The 16,414-nt window shown below is 38.0% G+C and overlaps 1 protein-coding gene across 2 annotated transcripts; it reads left to right on the forward strand.

The window, feature by feature from the left end:
- The first annotated feature begins 611 nt into the window (after positions 1-611).
- Positions 612-13,932, forward strand: CCNL1 (cyclin L1). 2 transcript variants are annotated; one of them, XM_069475299.1, is made up of 11 exons: positions 612-1,370; positions 1,649-1,723; positions 2,170-2,279; positions 7,965-8,085; positions 8,849-8,913; positions 10,804-10,903; positions 11,023-11,127; positions 11,219-11,360; positions 11,924-12,035; positions 12,135-12,233; positions 12,898-13,932. In XM_069475299.1, the coding sequence occupies exons 1-11, from the start codon at positions 1,071-1,073 to the stop codon at positions 13,244-13,246; spliced, it is 1,578 nt and encodes a 525-aa protein (XP_069331400.1). In that variant the 5' UTR covers positions 612-1,070; the 3' UTR covers positions 13,247-13,932. The 2 variants fall into 2 exon arrangements, with proteins under 2 accessions (XP_069331400.1, XP_069331401.1); XM_069475300.1 differs by lacking the exons at positions 11,023-11,127; positions 11,219-11,360; positions 11,924-12,035; positions 12,135-12,233; positions 12,898-13,932 and adding an exon at positions 9,166-9,179 and having other exon boundaries at positions 10,804-10,855.
- Positions 13,933-16,414: the final 2,482 nt, after the last annotated feature.

Below are 16,414 nucleotides of genomic sequence, written 5' to 3' on the forward strand. Positions count from 1 at the left end.
TAGGGTATCACTTTCTGAGCCACAAGAGTAAACCGCAACGTATTCCTTTCCTTCCAACTCTAGATTCTAGTAATTTAGATCAGTATCACTAGTTTTACTTCAAATTTCAGGAAGTTCTGGGAATTGCTAGTTAATATCACGGAGAAAAAAACATGAGATTGGTTTCTTCCATTGTGCCTACTTTCAATAACCATGTATGAATATATAAGACTCCCGGGCATAAACAAATTACCTTTGTAAGGTCCTCGCCCTAACTATTTTTGGAAAGTAGGGAATTTCCAGATTACTGAAAGCTGTGACGGTATCACTCACTGGTGGCGCAGGAGTTTCACAAGCCGAGCTGCAAAAGCAGTCCCCTCCCAGTCATTACTATGCCTTAGCCCTACTTCCATACTTCTGGGCGCCACACACTCCTCGGAGAGCTTTTTGGGGGAACCGATACGATTCAGAGATGTGTTTTCTATTAATACAAATACCGTAAAGTAGCCCTCTCCAGATTCCTTGTGGGTCACTTTAAGTTACAAGCTCGTCCAGACACATCAGAGTTACCATTCTCACCCGCTAAAAGGCCCGCTCCACGCTTCCTCTTGGTATACCTGCACACGCGCCGCGCAAATGCGAAAAGTTAGGAGAGGACGAGCGATGGAGTGCAAATGCCTAAAATCGGGCCAGAATGACTGTGAATTTGACAACTCTGTTTTAAGAATAACATATCTTGTAAGCTCCCTCATTATTCTTGTGGCGCAATACATAACAAACGAGGCGATTCGGACCTGCTTTAGCTAGACATAGTCTGCAGGACCACTCGGGACCCTACGCGGAGAGGTCGTGCGACCCTGAGTCCCTCGCAGCACCGGACCCCTCGGCACGGACCGAGACGCCGAGGGGGAGGCGCGGCCCGAAGGGACTAGTTAGCGCGCCGGCCGGGCGTGGTGACGTCAGGGCGGAAGCGCACGCTGCGTGAAGCGGCCCAACCCGGCGGTCACGGGAATATCCGTCGCGCCGAGAACGCTGGTTAGTCTCGCTTCGGGTTCCGGCTGCGTTGGGCTTGCGTGCAGCTCGCAGAGAGTATGGCGTCCGGGCCTCACCCGACGGCGACAGCCGCCGCCGCCTCGTCGGCCGCCCCAAGCGCGGGCGGCTCCAGCTCTGGGACGACGACCACGACGACGACCACGACGGGAGGGATCTTGATCGGTGACCGCCTGTACTCGGAAGTTTCGCTCACCATCGACCACTCGCTGATTCCGGAGGAGAGACTCTCGCCCACCCCGTCCATGCAGGACGGGCTCGACCTGCCGAGCGAGACGGACTTGCGCATCCTGGGTTGCGAGCTCATTCAGGCCGCCGGCATCCTCCTTCGGCTGCCGCAGGTCAGTGCTTGGGTCCCAGGCCGGCCAGGCGCGACTCACCTCCCCGCCGTCCACCACGCTGCGTGCCAGGACCGCTGTGTCCCAGAAGGGTGGGGATGGCTCGCTCGGGCCCTGCAACTTTGGCCGTGGTGGGGCGCGGGGGCGGAGGCGGGACCCGGCTGCGGGCTGTACGCGGCGGTGGGAGGGGGAGGGGAAGTGAGCGGCGGCACAAAATGGCGGCGGCGCCTGGTGCGGGCCCGCCTGACCCCGGCGCTTCCGTTCTCCTCCCTTGTCTGCAGGTGGCGATGGCAACCGGGCAGGTGTTGTTTCATCGTTTTTTCTATTCCAAATCTTTCGTCAAACATAGTTTCGAGGTAAGCACTGCGGAGGCGTATGAAAGGAGTTTTTTTCATCCGGAAATGGGAAGGAGTAGGGGTAGTGTCCACAGCCAGCCTTTCCAGAAAGGGAGTGGTTAGTTTAGGCCTTTGTACCTAGTTATCACTCGCCAGGAAGTGGAAACCTTTCAGAGTATGTTTCAGAAACTAGAAAATGGATCCTGAGCCAAAGTGCCCTGTTATGAAGGGTTATAATTTTCAACCAAATGCAAAACTCCTCTGAGATTTGAGTTTGTCTCTGGATCCAAAACCAAGAGTTGAGCAACGGATAGAGTATAGTACTAGCATAGTTGGTCAGCCCGTGGCCTGAATATGTCAATTGTAATTTTATTGGGCCAAAGGTTCTCACAGTTAAGTTCTAAAATTTATTCGTCAAAATAAGTTTAATCTTACAATAGTTTTTGTTACCTCATGGGTTCTTTCAGATTGTTGCCATGGCTTGTATTAATCTTGCGTCAAAAATCGAAGAAGCACCTAGAAGAATAAGAGATGTGATTAATGTATTCCACCACCTACGCCAGTTACGAGGAAAAAGGTAAGATTGGCAATATCAAACATTTCTTGCTGCTGCTGTACTGTGCATCAATCATTAATTCAGAACATCTTTCCTCTCAAGTCAATATAGATGCAAAAGAAAACCGACTTTAGGTGTTAAAATTCACATAGGAACACATACCTAAAGTAATTTGGAAAAAACTCATAATTAACCAGTTATCTAAAGTTTGTAGAGGCAGTTGCATTTATGGACAATCCTAACAGACCAATCCTGTGGCTTAAGATTAAACAAGAAAGGGAATACGTTTGGCTCAAGTGTGAGTGTATTCTGTAAGTTATTTTTCCTCTCCCCTCTTTGGAAGACTGAAGGCTGGAAGTTTAAACGCTGTAGTTCAAGTTATTATTGTGGCAAAGTTCTGTGTAGTTTGTTTTTCTACTCCGAAGTCCCAGTTAATTCTTTATCAATTGAGGTTGGCTTTTGTTAGAGTACTTCTCAACATTGAACTTGAACTACGTATATCGCATAATACCGGATCTGAAAGGACTGCAGGATGATAAAGTTTGAAGTTTGAAGTCAAAGGGATTAAACAGGTATTTTGTTTTGGTCAGATACAGTCTCAGTGAGTGGGTTAGAAAGATAACTCTCAAGGTTGATTGTGTTACATTTAGGTAAGGCCCATTTATTTGATCTTGTGAGAAAAAATTAGAGACCAAAATAATATCTCTTAGATGTTGTGATAATGTAATTTTGTGTGGACCTTTGTGTTCATATGAGCAGTACCAAAAAGTTTGTTGTAGGGCTTCTTGCATCTACATAATGGTGACTTCTGGTACATGATGCAGAAGGATATATACTTGGTGTAGATTAGTTTTTGTGTTCCCTTTTTCAGGACTTGTGGTGAGGTTAGACAAACTTGTACTGAGTTTGAAAGGAAGTTGTAAAAGGATTATTATAAGTTGTTTGGGGGATTGGGTGTGTTGGTTAGTGCCAAATCGGTATCCTATATAAGTTAGTCCTTATGGGTGGAATCTGTAGGTTGGCAGTAATTAAACTATTCAGTCATGCAAATATTAAAGTAACTTTAAAATGATTAGCCTATTTTGTAAGTCCACAGACAGTATTAAAAAACCTTGTCAAAAAGTCTGAAACTTTTCTATCCAGATAACTTTTCGAAGCATTTTTTTCAGTTGTCTTACATACCTTTTCTCCCCCAATCTGTGCTCATTCACCTTCACTGTAGCCAGGAATAGAGTGATTTTTTTTGTTTCATTTTAAAAATCCTTTTAGTTTCTTGGTGAGGAATCCCTGGGAATTGGGGAATTGGGAAGATTTCAAATTGGTGTTTAATATGGTCTGAGCTTAAATTTTTATTTAGGTACCTCATTGAGTCTTCAGGGTGCTTAAAACAGTGACACTAATACAAGGCTCTATCTTTAGTCAAAGGATTCTGTTTGCTTAAGGGAAATAATTTCTGGTAGTATTCTTTGAACCATTGAGCCAACTTTTATGTAATCATATGGTTTATCTTTTTTGAAATTTTCCTGTGAGACTGAGTTTTCTTAATTACAGAATAGGTCTTAACTGTAAGACCTAGGGGAACCTTGGAATTTTAAATCCCACCTGACTGACTTGTGTCTGATCTAACTGCGGTTTTTGGTCATTATTCACAGAGAAATTGATTTTGTTTCAATCTTAGTCTGATAATAGCATGAAATTTAAAAGGAGTTGTTAATTGCATGGAAGCCTTTTTTTTAAAGCAGGATGTAAAAGTGTTTCTATGCATATTACAAGTTTACTCAGACACATAACTTGTATATGTTATTAACTTCAACTCTTTTTTCCCTTGCAACCGACTATACAGCGACCAGCTACATTTACCAAAGCCTGGGTGATGTGGAGTGGTACATAGAGATGAAGCTGTCGTCATGGCAACAGTGAGTGAAGTATCGAAAATCCCCAAGGAGAAGCCAGTGCTCTGAGAATAGGTCACTGGAATCGGGGACTAACAGGTTGGCCACTGGTGAACCATTTAGAACAACTCCTGTTTCTTGTTATAAGCTTTTGTCTTTGCTGTCCAAGTTATTAGAACTATAGCTTAGTACTTTTTTGCGTAGGTTATTGTTATTAGAAAGTACTATCAATGTAATACTTTAATTAGGTAAAGCATATCAGTTGTCTTAATGATACTACTAGTTTTAATCTAGTTTATGCATACTTTTAAGTTGTTAGTGTGACCTCAGTGTTTACAGAGGAGACATCCTTCATGTAACTGTTAGGTCATTGTTTTTCAGTCCTGGCTACACATTAGAATCACCAGAAGAGCTTTTTATAAAGTATCAGTGCTTAGTCCTCAACCTAGATTATTTGGCCTATTATTCAGTATTTTGTAGTTTGATCATTTTTTTTTTAAGTTCAGAATAAATGGCTGAATTTAGATGGAAGACTGGTTTCGTTTTCATAGTTTCCAAATACTTACTTTTGAGATGTAGCATATTCCCACTATATCAGGAGGGGTTTTTCATAATTTAAGGGGCTTATGTTCATACTCTTAAGACTTGTGTAAAAGAAGACAGATTTTCAAAGACTGGTTTAACCACTCATTGGTGAACAATGGTGTGGCATTTTCAATGTATATAGAGTTGGAAGGATGTTAAGTAATGTCATGTAGTCCAACAACCTCTGCAGTTTATTTCTGTGGCTTTACAAGCTACTTTCAGTTTGTTTAAACACCTAAAGAATGTTCCTATTTTCTGTGAAGTAGGCTTTATAAATTTCTGTATGTTGAGTTAGCAGTCTGCTTGCTTCTACTTACCTGGTATTAATAGTCTCTTGAAGAACTAGTTGCAAAATTTCTCCATCCTTGTGAGAGTCCCCGAGTGAGACTGTGTTTGGACCTCCTAATTCTAATTGTTGTTGTATTTCAATTACGTTAATCATGCTAAAAAGGAAAATAGCTTCTCTAGGAGACCAAATAAGAAGCTTCCAATGACAGACAGTAGAAACTTAAAGCAGAGGAAGTGGAGTTAGGTAGTTTGTGTGCTGATTACAAATTGTTTGAGTTTTCTATGAATAGATGGATCCAGCTTTTTTTAAAGACTTTAAAATGCTCCGTCTTCTAAATTTTTAATTGGCAACAGAAGTTTACCTGATTGAGGAGGAAGAAATTCTAGCAAGCTTTAATTTAATTTACTGTGCTTGTTGCCACAAAAAGTACTAATTGATAATGAATAAAGAAAGCGCTTGCTTAAGTCCTTTTCGGGAGCTTTACTTACTGACTTAAGGAGACATTTGTTTCTATTTCTGATACAAAGTAATCTCTCTAAGGTAGTTGTAAATTACATGTTCATTGAGCCTTGATTTGTGAGGTAAAACCAATTCTGAACAAAACAAAGATGTGGGATTACACACCCACAAAGTTAACTTTGAATAGTGCAGGTTATAGCAGGAGTAAGCAAGAAGTTGAGTTACATAGTTGAATTATAATAAATACTAGGTTTGGTTTTCTTAATCTATTTTGATATCATTGGGATTTTGACACAAAAAGGGACGTAAAGATTATGGCAGAGTAAATGGAAAATTAGACAGAATTACGTAGTGATTAAACTTGATTAAGGACTAGGTAGTAGCCCTACTTCAAACAAGTGTTTAGCTTGTTTAGTGTAATTGCAAAAACAAATGAATTTTATCACAATTTGAAGGCAACTCAGAGCAGGTTATTTTAGTAAGAGGTGTTAATGATTTTGATCAATGTAAATGGAGAAAAATGAAACAGAACTGTGCTGTCATAAAATTAGATTTTTATAAGGGATTCTGATGGCACAGTCTTCTGTCTGGATTGCAGGGGGTTAAGAGATAAAGTGGTGTGCAGCTTTAACACCGGAGCTGTGTTACCTCCTAATGCCAGTTGAAGGAGAGCCATCAGATAACCAGCCAGTCAGTCCGAAGTGGATTTGACTTTTCCAAATTTCCTGTAATGATAAATCCTGAACAATCATAAACCTTGAGATATTTGGAATATGTTTTCTCATATATAGAGAGATACAATGAGAATATATATATGCCTCATTTGATTTAAGTTTGAGTTATTTTTCAAAGAGCCATTCATAGTGTACTGTCCTGATAAAATGGATTCATCATTATATTTTAATGTTTGAAAGCAGCTCAATGAGGCCAGTTGGTGGCCTCACACCTTTTACAGGTGTGAGGGATTGAACTGAGTGAAGGCCAATTTAAGTAACAGCTATTATCTTGTCAGCTCTGCCAACTTCTGTTTAATTTGATAAAATCATACAGATTAATTAGAAATGGTCTCGTAAGTATTCTGGTTTTTGTTGTAATTTTAAGTGGGGGAAGTAAGGAAAATATGATAGCAGACTTTTTATTCTGATAACATGTCACCATAGGGTTAGTTAATTAGGTCACTTAAGATTGTAACCTTTACGTGGATATATTGAAATACAGTATTTTTAAAATATGAGATTATATTTTTTATGATCTAATGTGCTTTTAGGTAAACATAGAGAATGTTCTGCACAGAGCAAAGACTCTTGAATCTTTTGGGTGAAAATTAATTAACTATGGGTGAAAATATTAAATGTTCTACCCATATATTTACCATATAGTCAGTGTGTTAATAAAAATGTACTTCCTCTTTGTAGGATCTAAGCAAGTATCTAAAGACATGGGTAAATTTCGTTGACTTTTCAAAAATCAAAGTCTAATTCTTTAACATTGCCTAATTTAAAATTTTTCAGGAAACCAGTTTTGTAAGACTTAAGTAAGATAGTCTTTTACTGTAAATAGTTTGGTTTTTTTTTTTGTTTTTTTCCATATAGAAAACAAAACACTTGGGGATAGCATCACTTGAATGTGCTATTTTGAAAATACTGAACCACTGACGTACCCATTTGTATCATAGAAATTTCTAAAGTTAGCAAAATTTAGTCTGGCACAGAGCCCTTGAATTTGTTCTTCTAGTTCCTCATCGTGATCTTCCATTCTCTTGTGTATTACATACTAAAGCATTTTGACTAATGACTACAACTCTGACAGAATTTTGGCTTGTATCATAGATGACTTTGAGTTTTGAACATGATTTTTAAATTTTATTTTATTTTATTTTGGTAATTGAGCTGAATCTTTAGTTTTCAGTTTTGTTTTTTTTAAATAGAGGTGGTTCTTAGAACAATTAGTTAAAACATACTGCCCCCTTAGGGAATCTGGATTAACTACCCACTATTTTTTTCCCCTAGTTTTTATTTTGGCCCTAAACCAACCAAGAGTAGATAATTTAGAAAATGAATGAAAAACCATTACAATCTTCACAGTACTATAAATCTTTTCAGGAGCATGTTACTTTTGTCAGCGGAAAGTCTCTGTAGACTAATGAGGTTTGTGATAATAAATCATGCTATTGCTAAAGTTAGTTTATATACCCAAAATATAATCAGAAAGAAAAAGTCAACAAGGATAAATCGAAGAGCATTAGAGTGAAATTTTTTCAGTACAGAGTTGAGTTAGTTCTTTTAGGAACTTAGTTGTAGCTGTATATATTTAATTAGCATAACTTGGACAGCACAAGATTAATGCTTTAACTTGTTTGCAGGAGTTTTAAAAAGCTGGTTTCTGTTGCCAATAGTTGGTTGGAAGGGAAAATGGAGATGCCACAAATAAAATTTTTTGGATGTGCAAAACAGTTTTGATTTTATTTCTTACAAACTATAGGACTCCAAGCCCCCTGATCCTTGATCAGAACTACATTAACACCAAAAATCAAGTTATCAAGGCAGAAAGGAGGGTGCTAAAGGAGTTGGGATTTTGTGTTCATGTCAAGCATCCACATAAGGTGAGTTGTAGAGTACAGAAAGTATATTCGTTTCGTAAGTATTAGGGCATTTTAAAATTTTACACAAATTCATATTGTTTATATATAAAGAGTTAACTTTGGTTTTAAAAAGCACTCTTGGATGTTATCAGTAAAATGGAAGTCAAAAAAAGACAGGTTCAAATCTTCACTCTAAATTGCATGCTCGTAAAATTTTGTAGAGTTCTTTTTGCTTCCGTGGGTAAGTGCAATTTTTCCCACCTAGATAGAGATAGTGGACTATCTGATTCCAAGGAATAAATACTATGTAGCTGCAGAAGTACCTGGCATACTTCCTGTCACATAGTAAAATGTTCTTACCATTATTGGAAATCCATAGGTTTCTCCCAGCATCTCTTGGCTTTCATATTGATATTAATAAGTGGTTGTGAGAGTAGATGCTTAGGTCAGGACTAACTGGTATAGAAATGTACCTTGGGAAATTAGATGACATAATCTCTTAGCACAGTGCCCATCATGTAGTAAAGTATTTGTGAAAAATATTCTTTTTAATTGAATTAACTACCATTTTTTCTGTATAATTTTGGAATATACTTCTAAACATGGTTTTTATAAAATCTATTAAAATTATAATTCACATTGAATCTCAGCTCCATTTTAGGTTGGTCTGTGTTATCTGTGCAGAATTAGAACTTTAATCTACCATTTTCAGTTTTTTCATTGAATTCTGTACCCTGAAAGAACCACCAGTATGCTAAATTGAGTTTTTTTCCTTGTCCTTCAGATCATTGTTATGTATTTACAAGTCTTAGAATGTGAACGTAACCAAACCCTGGTTCAAACTGCCTGGTAAGTTGCTTTTTTACATTTCTTTCTTAGCCAGGAAAACAGAAGCAGAAATAAAGTAAGTTTCGTTTTCCCTTTCCAAAATGATGACATAAGTTTGTTTTGGGGCTTTTTGTTTTGTTTTGTTTTTTTGTTTGTTTTTTAATCAAAAGGTAAATAATGCTTATTTCTGCTTCCTGTTTTCTTGGCTTGACTAATTACTTTTAATGGAGAACTCAATTTAACTTTGTTCTTTTTTCTACTCTTTGATTAAAGGGTAGTCCATGATGGTAAGTCATAGAACTCTGCCCTCTGCACTTCAGCCCATGACCTCAGGATGGCCTGATTGGCTGCCCTGCTCTCCAGCCAATCCAGTGCAAGCTCTCATCCGAGATTCACTGAAGTGGTCCATATCCATCTGGCAGCATCTTCTAGTTCTGTCGGGGTGTCAAAAGGATTTGTATATTTGCTTCTAGAAGTAACTATTTGACATGCCTATGTATTTAATGTATACCTGTAACTATCAAAATGAATAGTTCATTTTTGATAGATTTGTTGTCCAGCCATTATGAATTATAAATGGTTTTTATTAGGAGTTTGACTAAATTCCTATTTTTAGTGTGTATAGCATGAATTCTATCAAAGGAGACTACAATTTGCAGCTTAAAGTGGGCACCAGTTTCCATACTGGGTTAATTTATAGCTGCTGGGCTATATTGCAGGCAGTAATATTAGAAGTACGAAGTGATTCATTTTTAAGAGATGTTACTGTTACTTAAACACTTTAGAACATGGACTTTTGATTTGCAGATGTGTCATTTGGAGTGCTGGCTTATTTAAAGGTCAAGCAAGGAATTTTTTTAGTCACAACTACTGTTTCATAAGACTATTGTTGTGAAGGACTTAAGTAATTTTTATGTTCTGGACTTTCCAACAATATGTCCTTTTTTATAATTGCCATGCTTCTTTTGGACTCAGTAAATACTAGTAATATTAGAAAAGTCTCACTGCTTTTATAAAATGCATGACGTTTTTAATATGTGTTCTATAAAATGGATTTTAGCAGTTTTCATGGGTAAGGATTTTAAACAACTTGTAAAATTTCTTTATTAGCTTAGGAATATTGTGGGGAGGGTTCACTAACAATTAAAATCTAGCCATTTATTAACTGAAATAGTTTATTGCTTTTATTTATACATAGTACCCAAAAAGGTATGTAAACAAGGCCATTATGTATGTTTATTGCTCTTCACTTCCTTACCTAGATTGTCTGAATTACCTTAGTTTTCTTTTCTATCTTTTTCTTCTTTCTTTCTTTCTTTTTTTTTTTTTTTTTTTGAGGTGGGGCCTCACTGTATTGTCCAGGCTGGTCTTGAACTCCTGGTTCAAGCCATCATCCTACTTAAGCCTTCTGAATAGCTGGGATTACAGGCCAAAGCCACTCTGCCTGGCTAGTTTTCTTTATATAAATGTAACTTGGTGGGTGCTTACAGAAAATACCTTTTTACCGCTAGTTGACACGCTTTTTGTTGTGGATAAAGGAGAGATGGTCAATAATTAATGATTTGAAGTATTGTTGGGGGGTGTTTTATCCTTTCTCAAACCAGTCATATCAGAATTTGACTTTCAAAGCATTGCTTTTTATAGAAATATATTAGAGAACTTGAGGAGTAATTTCTATTTGGATAACTATATGGAATAATTTTAAAGGGCTTTGGTCATTAGAAAAACTGAAGAATGGTCCTTGTTAAATTCTTTTATAGATTTTTTTTAGTTAATTGTTATATGCTATAATATGAGGATGTGAATATAAGAGAAGAAAAAAGAATAAAGTAGATTGAGTCTCCAATTTTATGTAAGCTTCAAAAGAAGTGGTTTGTTTATATACAAGCTTATAGTTGAAATATTTTTCAGGAATTACATGAATGACAGTCTTCGAACCAATGTTTTTGTTCGATTTCAACCAGAGACTATAGCATGTGCTTGCATCTACCTTGCAGCTAGAGCACTTCAGGTAGGTGTATATATATATAGCCTATTTGTTTTATAGGTTCAATCACAAGGATTTCCAGTGGTTCCACTAAATTTTTGCTGCAAAAATTTAATCCATACCATTTTGTTCTTATGGTTTAGATTCCATTGCCAACTCGACCCCATTGGTTTCTTCTTTTTGGTACTACGGAAGAGGAGATCCAAGAAATATGCATAGAAACACTTAGGCTTTATACTAGAAAAAAGGTAATTTCTGTTCACCCAAGTTTGTGCTAATATTCTCAGTGCTAAGAATCTACTATAAGGGAGAAATACGAACTTTATTTTCCTCCAACAGCCAAACTATGAATTGCTGGAAAAAGAAGTAGAAAAAAGAAAAGTAGCCTTGCAAGAAGCTAAATTAAAAGCAAAGGGATTGAATCCCGATGGAACTCCAGCCCTTTCAACCCTTGGTGGATTTTCTCCAGCTTCCAAGCCATGTAAGATATGCTTAGAATTAAAGTGACTTGAGGGGTACTGAAAGTGTGTCATTAGAAATTTCTACCATTTAACAGTTGCATAGATACAATGATTTTATGAAGCTGTTACTGTTTTCTCTCCTGACAGTCAACTAAAGACTGATGCTTGGCCAGGCTCAGTGGCTCATGCCTGTAATCCTAGCTCTCTGGGAGGCCGAGGCGGGAGGATAGCTCAAGGTCAGGAGTTCGAGACCAGCCTGAGCAAGAGCGAGACCCCGTCTCTACTAAAAATAGAAAGAAATTAGCTGGACAACTAAAAATATATAGAAAAAATTAGCCGGGCATGGTGGCGCATGCCTGTAGTCCCAGCTACTTGGGAGGCTGAGGCAGTAGGATTGCTTGAACCCAGGAGTTTGAGGTTGCTGTGAGCTAGGCTGATGCCACAACACTCTAGCCCTGGCAACAGAGCAAGACACTGTCTCCAAAAAAAAAAAAAAAAAGACTGATACTTGGAAGCATGATACTTTGTTTTGGCCCTATTTTAAGTCCAGTGGTTAACGTGTTGTTGTTATATCTTTTAAAAGCATCTCCAAGAGAAGTAAAAGCTGAAGAGAAGTCACCAATCTCCATTAATGTGAAGACAGTCAAAAAAGAACCTGAGGATAGACAACAGGCGTCCAAAAGCCCTTACAATGGGTGAGTATACTGGAGTTAGAAAGTGGCCTTAGGAATTTTTTGTTACTTGTTTCTAACACGCTAAGTTTATAACTAAAATGTTACACGGTTTTTTTGAAGTGTAAGAAAAGACAGCAAGAGAAGTAGAAATAGCAGAAGTGCAAGTCGATCAAGGTCAAGAACACGGTCACGTTCTAGATCACATACTCCAAGAAGACAGTAAGTAAATGTTTTGTTAGGGAAAGTATTCTGATTTGAAGTCTTCAAAGTTTATTGCTTTTTCTAAAATAATTATTGAACAGAGACTGTTTTCAAAGTTTATCAGGATAGAATTAGGCTTTTATCATGAGGTAGAATCAGGAGAAATGAGTTTGGAGGCATGTTCTGGATATGTGGTGTCTTAATGGCATTCTGTTTTCTCCCATGTGTTTTTGAGATGTACAGAGGTATACAGTACCCTGTTTATAATGCAAAAACATGGTCTTTTCATTTAATTTCCATTAACCTGTTATTAACCAATAATCAAATTAACCATAGCCAAAGAATCTTCCCTAGTTAGCTTTGTAATTAGATTGCTAGCTCCTTGTGTCTCTTGAGCATGTGTGAGCTATTTAATAAAAAGCATAGCTCCAGGACACTGTTAGGCTAATTACTCTTCTCCTTGGAATATAGCTATAAGTTTGTTTAGACATTTATTTAAAATTTGTCTAATATATTATACGTTGGATGGGGAGAAGTTAGGGGTGTAGAGATTTAGAAAAAGTCCTCAGTTCTGTTGTCATTGATATAGCTGATAAGTTTTGTTTTGAACCTTTTATGAGTAACCACCAAATCTGTTCCCCATAGAAACCCGAATCTAAACCTCAAATTTTTATTGTCTAAGTTATAATAATAGGCGGAGTCGATCTGGAACATACAGCTCAAGATCAAGAAGCAGGTCTCGCAGTCACAGTGAAAGCCCTCGAAGACATCATAATCATGGTTCTCCTCACCTTAAGGTCAAACATACCAGAGATGATTTAAAGAGCTCAAATAGACATGGTCATAAAAGGAAAAAATCTCGTTCTAGATCTCAGAGCAAGTCTCGGGATCACTCAGATGCTGCCAAGAAGCACAGGCATGAAAGGGGACATCATAGGGACAGGCGAGAAAGATCTCGATCTTTTGAGAGGTCCCATAAAGGCAAGCACCATGGTAGCAGTCGCTCAGGACATGGCAGGCACAGGCGCTGACTTTCTCTTCCTTTGAGCCTGCATCAGTTCCTGGTTTTGCCTATCTGCAGTGTGATGTATGGACTCAAAATCAAAACATTAAAGGCAAATGGATTAGGATTTGATTTCTTAAAACCCTCTAGGTCTCTAGAAACACTGAGGACATTTTCTTTTGAAAAGAACTATGTTAAATTTTTTTGCACATTAAAATTACCTAGCAGTATCTAATTGAAAACCATGGTCAGGTTCAATTGTACTTTATTATAGTTGTGTATTGTTTATTGCTATAAGAACTGGAGCGTGAATTCTGTAAAAAATGTATCTTATTTTTATACAGATAAAATTGCAGACACTGTTCTATTTAAGTGGTTATTTGTTTAAATGATGGTGAATACTTTCTTAACACTGGTTTGTCTGCATGTGTAAAGATTTTTACAAGGAAATAAAATACAAATCTTGTTTTTCTAAACTGCTTCTTCAAATATCTTATTTAAATAAATTATTAAAAAGCAAAAATTGTAATAGCAAAATGGCTGTACTGATTTTCTGACAAACTGCACTGTTCTTTCCTCCATTAGATACAGTTTGAGATTAAAATGCAATTCTTATCTACATTGTGAACTATTATAACATTCCCCACTATATATGTAGAAAACGTAAATGGGAGTAGCCCAACAATGTAACGTTGTTATATTGTAGCACTAAACTCAAAAGCTGATTTTCACTTGAATGGTACCATGAAGTAATTTTAAGTCAATTTTAAGTATTCTAAATTCAGCTGGCCTTTTGAACAAACCTAAAACTTTTAAGATGACTTTAAGACCCAGCTATTGAGCCTTAATAGTTCTGTATAACTAAGGCATTTGTTACTTAGGCTAGGAGAATTCAGTGTAATAAAATGAGGCCCCCGGGCCTGGCTTGGTAGTACAGTACAATTTGACCACAAAGACTTCTTTTTTTTTTTTTTAAAGACAGAGTCTCACTTTTGCCTGGGCGAGTGCTGTGGTGTCATGGTGTCACAACCTCAAACTCCTGGGCTCAAGTGAACCTCCTGCCTCAGCCTCCCAAGTAGCTGGGACTACAGGCATGCACCACTACCCCTAGCTAATTTTTTCTAATTTAGTAGAGAAGGGATTGCTCTCGCTCGGGCTGGTTTCAAACTGAAGCTATCCTGCCTTGGTCTCCCAGAGTTCTAGGATTACAGGCGTGAGCCACCGCGCCTGGCCTAAATGGATTTATTTATTTATTTATTTATTTTGAGACAGTCTCGCTCTCTTGCCCTGGCTAGAGTGCCATGGCGTCAGTCTAGCTCACAGCAACCTCAAACTCCCGGGCTTAAGCAATCCTGCCTCTGCCTCCTGAGTAGCTGGGACCACAGGCATGTGCCACCATGCCTGGCTAATTTTTTTCTATATATTTTTTTAGCTGTCCAAATCATTTCTTTCTATTTTTTTAGTAGAGACGGGATCTCGCTCTTGCTCGGGCTGGTCTCGAACTCCTGACCTCCAGCGATCCATCTGCCTCGGCCTCCCAGAGTGCTAGGATTACAGGTGTGAGCCACTGTGCCCGGCCTAAATGGATTTTTTTTTTTTTTTTTTTTTGAGACAGAGTCTCATTCTGTTGCCCAGGCTAGCATGAGTGCCGTGGCGTCAGCCTAGCTCACAGCAACCTCAAACTCCTGGGCCCAAGCAATCCTCCTGCCTCAGCCTCCCGAGTAGCTGGGACTACAGGCATGTGCCACCATGCCCGGCTAATTTTTTCTATATATATATTTAGCTGTCTATATAATTTCTTTCTATTTTTAATAGAGATGGGGTCTCGCTCTTGCTCAGGCTGGTCTCCAACTCCTGAGCTCAAACGATCTGCCCACCTCGGCCTCCCAGAGTGCTAGGATTACAGGCGTGAGCCACCGCGCTCGGCCCTAAATGGATATTTTTTAAGTTAGATTGAAATATTTTTTCCCCAAACATTTTGGAAATTGGTGATCTTAAGTCAAAAGATGTTTTCATTACTTTAAAATTTCCATTAAGTTTTTTACGTACTTTGATTACTTGTCTACTAGGCTCCAAATGATTTGTTCCTGTTAAAAAATACCTAGTATACCTACCTACAAAGAAAGACGTACTGCCACTAAGATGTTTTTAAAGTTACAGCTTCTGAAGAGGATTACAGTGGTGAGCAGGGGGGCTGGAGAAGGTAGATAGCATTTTCACAAGGCAACTACTTTGAAGGAAACAAGATTCATTTGGATATAAAAGTGTTGGGTATGGTACTTAAAGCAGTTCTAACTATAAAAACAAAACATGACCTACCCTGAATTAGCAACTTCATGGTAACTTGAAAGAGGGTAGCCCGTTCATTGTTCTTTCTACATGTTACGCATATTGCTGAGCTATAAATTGAATTTCAGAGGAACTAACTGCCTCTAAATATTAAACAGTTTTTCTTTAAAAGGCATAGAAGGAAGGTAAGAGCAAATGTTAACAAAGGCCCCATTAACAAATTAATCTTGAATTCTTAATAGAATATAAATTATTTACATACTTTGTCCTTGCTTGGAAATAGGAGTGCTGTGGGTGAGGGTTGTTTGTGAAGAATGGGAGGTGTGGAGCATTCACTTGTGTGGGATTGTATGTTAAAGGTGTTCTCAAAGGTGGCTTTGCAGGCTAGGAAAGGATGTCTTTTTCGGTGTCCTAATAATTCTTGTGCTGTTACTGAATCAGTTTTCTAGTTTCTTATTAAAAGAGGTTAACCATGTGCTGCTCTGCCACTATGTAAAAACTTTAGTTTTTTTTAAAAAATAATACCTATTTTCAAACTTAGGGGAAATTTCAAAGAAGTAGAATACCTATCTTTCAGCTCCAAAAATAATGTGTGGTTAGCAAACCTTTTTAAATCTATAATCCACCAATTCACCTGCCACCATTATTTGGAAGAAAATCCCACACAAATGATTCATTTCCAAATGTTTCAGTCCAAAAGAGTAAGGAGTTTAAAGCAACCACAATGCCTTTTTACTATAAAAGTTAACAGTAATGCCATGCTATCCCTGTCAGGATCTAGATTTCCTTATTATCTTTAGTCATTCATTTTATTTTTTTGAGACATAGTCTCACTCTATCATCCTGGGTAGAATGCGGTGGTGTCATCATAGCTCATTGCAGCCTCAAACTCCTGGGCTTGAGCGAT

This window comes from Eulemur rufifrons, chromosome 7 (genome assembly GCF_041146395.1).
Source record: "Eulemur rufifrons isolate Redbay chromosome 7, OSU_ERuf_1, whole genome shotgun sequence".
NCBI lineage: Eukaryota > Metazoa > Chordata > Mammalia > Primates > Lemuridae > Eulemur > Eulemur rufifrons.